The 6000-nt window shown below is 44.2% G+C and overlaps 1 protein-coding gene across 4 annotated transcripts in view; it reads right to left on the bottom strand.

The window, feature by feature from the left end:
• Positions 1 to 263: 263 nt before the first annotated feature.
• ALS2CL (ALS2 C-terminal like) overlaps positions 264 to 6000 on the bottom strand; it is a 39429-nt gene continuing 33692 nt past the window's right edge. For all 4 annotated transcript variants that reach the window (XM_078860307.1, XM_078860311.1, XM_078860309.1 and 1 more), the window contains 2 exons: positions 4974 to 5070; positions 264 to 3671 (listed from right to left, as the gene is read on the bottom strand). In XM_078860307.1, coding sequence (XP_078716433.1) covers positions 3633 to 3671; positions 4974 to 5070 — 136 coding nt within the window. In that variant the 3' untranslated portion in view covers positions 264 to 3632. The remainder of the gene's footprint in view (positions 3672 to 4973; positions 5071 to 6000) is intronic.

Below are 6000 nucleotides of genomic sequence, written 5' to 3'. Positions count from 1 at the left end.
GAGGAGAGAGTAGTCAAGCAGATGGGCGATCTGCAAGACATTTGAAGGTTCTCGTGAGATTGACTGGGCAGAGTGTGGCAGCAGCAGTAGGTGCTACCTGCATCACCTCTTCACACAGGCGGTGCGCCACCTACACCTCTCCCAGATCCTGCGTCTTTACAGTAAATCCCCAAAGACTCTAAAGTATGACTCAATGGAGCAGGGACGGCGGAGGAGACGGACAATAACGCAAAAAACTTGAAAAGGTCAAACGCCGATGAGGAATGCCCAATGATTTATTGAGTCGAGTGTTTTTAGGGAAATGTTACGATACCATGAAGAAGAAAAAAAAAAACTTTACATTCAAATGGTTTTAGCAAATCAAACCATTGATAAATCGACAACCATAACTTCAAGCAGTTTCAACTATAACCCTGAATTCCAAACCAGTGGTGGAAACAAATGTAAACCTCCACGTAATGACTTGCAATGATCCCTTTTCTTTATAGGTTATAGACGAAGGTATTGATATAGTTCTTTTAAAATATTTTCTACTGTACTTAAATTCGAGGCAGCATACAGATAACTTTTTTTTGTACAATTCCTTAAAGGGAATTACAATACCAATCTTTATAATGTCGAGATAGCAGCACAGGCATCTAGATTTCTTACCGTAGTAGTAAAGTTACTTAAGTTTAAAGTCACTTAAATCCAGCATCGTAAAATGATCATACACATCAAACACAGAGTACAAATCAATGAACAACAAGAAGAATAATGCCGTTCGAAGTTTATAAGTTAAAAACAATAACCTGGCTGTGAGAACACAAAGTCATGATTTTTCCCTGCAATAGTACAAAAGAAAATAAATCAGTAGGATTGCAATTACTACAATACGTGAAAACATTGCACACAATCATCTAGCTTGCATAAATGTGAGATACATTCACGAGCTAGACATAAATAGGTATGTGAGTGTTCTTAGGATGAGCGACGTATTACACCACTAGCGAACGTTAAGCAACACATACATGGCCCGAGAATTAACAAATAAAACAAGTTTCATGAATCCCATTCAACCCCAGTGACCCAGGTGCCATTTATCCTGTTGACAGACATGTGCCTAGGGTCTGTGTTCAGCACCGTCCAAAGTAGAGTTTCATATGTTGTAAATGGAATAAAAGTACCTAAACATTATGGTCAAGTGTCGTCCTTCCCACGCGAAAGATGTTCAACATACATAATAACAAGTGTGCTGCAATAAGAATACTCTACTCGCATCGCCCCACTGATGTAAATCAAATAGGTGTGTCGATGGAGAATGATGTTACAAGAGGGCGAGAATGAAACACACTTGGATGTAGGTTTCATGTTCCAATTCACCAAGGTTCAAATGAGTGTCAGATAGCACAGGATGCACAGCGCAGGCACATATCTACACGAGCCATTTGAATGTCGAGTTGCATCACATCTGGTGTATGCCAACCTGCTTGTGGACTAGGAAGAACCAGAGACCCATCAGAATGTAACAACATCGATTACAGCGAGCGGCATTGTATAGTTCTCGGCGCATTTACGACGATAGCACTGGTTACAATTCCAGACCAGCAGCGCTGGGGAAAAGGGAGGAGGAACCAACATAGATGCAATCATCATCTGTTTTCACAAATCTCTTTAGATGTTGTAGAGCACATGAATTAAGCTTTTTTCAGAGCTCTGGGGAACCCACGTAACCCCAGGCAGGACAAGAGGAATCTCTCCAGTGTGGGTCCAAATGTTACAAAAAATGTGCATTCGGTACGGTGCACGATGACACTGAGCAACTTGGCAAGAGGATCCCAGACATGGCGAGTCAAATAATTGTCATATTTCAGCATTGTGATTCGATTAAAAAAACACCCGACACAATTTAACACTGCAGTGAATTGTAGGCTCTAGAGCCTCCGGGGGTGGGAGTGATGTGAACCTATTAGAGATCACACGGGAGTCAAAAATAAATTCGTAAAAACACATGACACATCAAAATATTTTGTGAGATCAAGCGTCCATATTGCTCAATTAAATGGACCGATCCATAGTTCCAATCCGAGGGTTGGCCACTCGGCACATGCTGCGATTCGTTAAAGCCAGGTATGCTGTCCAACAGTTTCTCTTGAGCGGAGGCCGTGATTATGGAAGAGAGAAAAAGCCTAGCACCCCATCCTGGTTAAATCCATGCCCACCTAACACCCTGTGCCTCAACATTCAACTGTCAAGTAAGGAGGTGGAGCGAGTCACACCGTACCGGAGACTCAATTAACTGTCATGATTTAGAGTTTCCAGGTTGGAGTTGACAAGGGTCAATACGTTTAACATTGTGAACAATGTAGAGGCCTCTAGTGGGCTGTAGGGTTCACATGAAGTCATTACATGCAAAATAATGCAGAACATAAATCTAATATATGCGTTTCGATGTAGATAATGCAAACTTAAGAAGATATTTGTATCGATTTGTTTCAAGTATCGCTCTTTTTTTTATCCACTGCTGTGTGGTCATGGTATTTGAGCATACAGCACCACCCTGGTCAATGAGGGTTGGTGAAAGTGAGGGGGGCACAGACGTTGGGGTCGAGTACAGTGCAACAACAAGACAATCTTTACCGCTCGAATAATTTACAAAAAGCACGATCGGTCGACCGTCCAATGTTCCAGCTTTACAGAGTTTCAAGCTTGGTCCAAGATACGTTCTTTTTCTAAAAACGATTTGGTCAAAGAGACCAACTACTGCATACCAAAGGGTAAAAAGGGAACTTGACAAATAAACATCGGAACAATCAGACAAACATCACCGAGCGACAAGGAAACAACGATTACAGCACAAAGATTGAAGCGCGTGCCCACGGAACGGCCACGCTTACGTTGCCAAATACTCTTCGACAATGATATTATTTCTTATTATTACGCAGTCCAGTAGTGTCACACTCGATTTACTTTATAAAAGTCAAACATGATGAGATTTTTCCCCACGCAACCCATCTTACGCATGACTATTGGGTTGCGCAGTTTTGCTTTGCTTGCACACGGAAACAACTTTATACCGAATCGTGAAACAGCACACTTTGAGAATACAATTCAAGCTGGTGATGTGGGTTCTCCTCAAGAAACCTTGCGAGGATGGTGTCTTGTAACCTCTCTCCCACTGGCACATCCAAACCGCGCTACGGCCATGTCGAGGCAGCCCGGCATGTTTTTCCACTGCATAAAGCCGGGCCGTGCCACCGACGTCACAAGCAATGCACGAGTCGAGACGCATGCAGACGACGACTTGGTCACGCCGTGTTCTTTGAGTGCACCGGCTGATGTCCGATGCGATGATCACGTTCATTAGCCCCACCCTTGGCCCTGCTCGGCCCCGAGCCAGATTCATGTCTTATGAGGCAAGCGTATCACGACATAGTTCTGGCTTGCGTTGGCAATAGCCAGTGAAAGAAACAACCCATGATGAGAGGACCCTGCGCGCTGGTGCGGCTCGGATGCGCGAGGGTAAAAAGGGCATCTCGGCCCCCGGGTGGAGCGAGTACACTCGGCACGAGGACAGCAGCATGGAGGGAAGAGGAGGCAGGCGCGCTCACCGTCACCCTCCTCCCAGCCAGTGGAGCCATTCCTCTGCTGCCCTAGCGGGAGTTCTCTCGCTGGATCTGGTAGCAGCAAGCCTGTAGGGACACAGCAGCCATGTAACCATCCGCCCACCCACACATGGCAATTTCATTGTTACCATCCAGGGTTGAGATCAATTTCAGTGCCTCTAAGTGACAGCAAAGGTCACATGAAGCTGTTAGACAAGGCATACGAATAATATATTCTCACACACACAATCCGATGCATGTTCCTCGAGCGTAGCCTCTAGACCACGGAAATCCTCCACGTGACAAAGTCAACAAAATAATATCTTTGCCGAGGCTCAGTTTTGCCAATATCGCTACTTCCAGGCACATATTTTCGAATTGTTGGGACTTGCATGTACAGCCAAGATAGCTAACTACTGGCACATCCAAAAAAAGATACATCAACAAAAATCTAAAGGGCAGGTCTACAAAAAATATTTTCCATCACGTTATATCAGTGAGTCGTGCTATTTTCAAGTACAATGATTGTTTGGTACTAAGCATTTCATCACAAAACATGCAATGCAACTTTCCCCAAGTCATCGCTATTACATCTGCATGTATAAGGATCTCATGTATGACTGTCAATTCAGTTGACGGTCACACAATAATAAATCCAGGCCCAAGATGTTCCCCCTACTTCGTTGCCACTATCTCCCTCCATGAAGTTTATTCTTTAACACATGGCTATATCGTCTGTGGCTCTCCTCTCTTCTGCTGCACTCACCTCCAAAACTCCCAAAGCATCTCCCCCTATTTGGACAGCTTCTTGAAATGTGGTCGCATTTAGGTACCATACTATTAATGTTAACATGATAAAAAAAAATCTATTTGGATGGTGCCTTTCACAAAACAAATGTTCCAAAGCACTGTACAACCTGAAACAAAAAACAATTACAAACCAAAAACACACGCAACTAAAAAATAATAATATAACTTTAAAAAGTCTGAATAAAAAACATTAGTTTTAAGATTGAGATTTCAAATTACTGACGGTACGCAGAGATTCTAACAGCCTTGGACAAAAAATTCCAGTCTTGATGTGAGCAGAGAAACAGAACTGCTCTGTCACCCATGGAGCGAAGTCTAATTTTAGGAACAAGCAAGAGTCCAGAGTCTGATGAACGAAGGTCAAGTGTGGGTGCATAGCAGGAGAACAGATCTTAGGTACGACGGAGCCAAACCATTCAGGGCCTTGTATGATAGTAACAGGCTCTTAAAATAAAACCTATATATCACGGGCAATCAATGTAAAGATGCCAGAGCAGGAGTTATATGATCATAGGATTTAGTTTTAGTTTAATGTGAACACAACAAGCAAGGGCAGTCAGGGCATCACACCCCACATGCCTTAAGGGTGATGAGCATGATGCCCTGTTCCCCGTCTCTCAGGTGGTCATCCATCAGATCCTCAATGAGCTGCACCTCGGCCCCCAAGTGTCGGATCCTGTGCGCGCACAAAAAAAAACACTTGACAAAGATCCCCCATATAGCCTTAACAGCCTGTTAGCGAACACCTTAGAAGGTTGGCCCCACACACGAGGGGGTAGAATGGCCAGCACCACGCCTGACCGCCTTTGTCTCCCTAGCAGTGATGTTTACACATTGCACCAGGTACTCATTTGAGATTGAGTCGATTTAGGGAAGGCCCATAAACGGTCAAAATAATCGTCACTGTTGTTGGCTCTGAACAGATATAAAACTTGGGTCGCCAGGTTCGTAACACAGTGCGCTAACCGCTGCACCACTGCTCCCCACGTACACACACACACGGGTGGAGGCAAGGTCACCGGCTAAACATTAACATGAATACATGTGCATGTACAGCCCTTTTGTCAAGCCACTGCTGGATCAGGGCCTCCCCACAACATGCGATTCAAAGCGGATTATTTGATTTTGGGTCACCACGCTGGTCAGATTGAGTTGGTCAAGGCAGGGCAGACGTGAAAGCATAGTACAGTTTAACAGTGGATTCTTCCGCACTGCCTTCTGCTACCAGCATAGCTGTTTTGTAAAAAGTGTTTCTATGTCCTCTTGCTATACAGGTTTATTATGTCCTGCAACCAGGGCTTAATTTCAGCCAGATCTGTCTAGGTAGGCGTTGAGGAAGATATGTCCACACCCAGAACAGCACATCCAGCACACCTCTTTGGCTATGGCTGTGGCCACATAGCATGTGCTACATACTCCAGTTTACCAGCGACCTAGAAAATATTCAGTAATCAAAACAATAGCCACCGCGTACTTGGGCCCATGAGGAAGGCCCATGAGGAAATGTGCGGAGCATTGCAACAACTCCCGAAATGATAATTGTTTTTTTACCCTTTTATCTGGCAACAAAACTGACACCTTTTTTTACAAGGAGTCATGTTTGCAT

The sequence above is a fragment of the Lampetra fluviatilis genome, chromosome 10 (assembly GCF_964198595.1).
Source record: "Lampetra fluviatilis chromosome 10, kcLamFluv1.1, whole genome shotgun sequence".
NCBI lineage: Eukaryota > Metazoa > Chordata > Hyperoartia > Petromyzontiformes > Petromyzontidae > Lampetra > Lampetra fluviatilis.
This window is presented reverse-complemented; position numbering and strand designations above follow the sequence as displayed.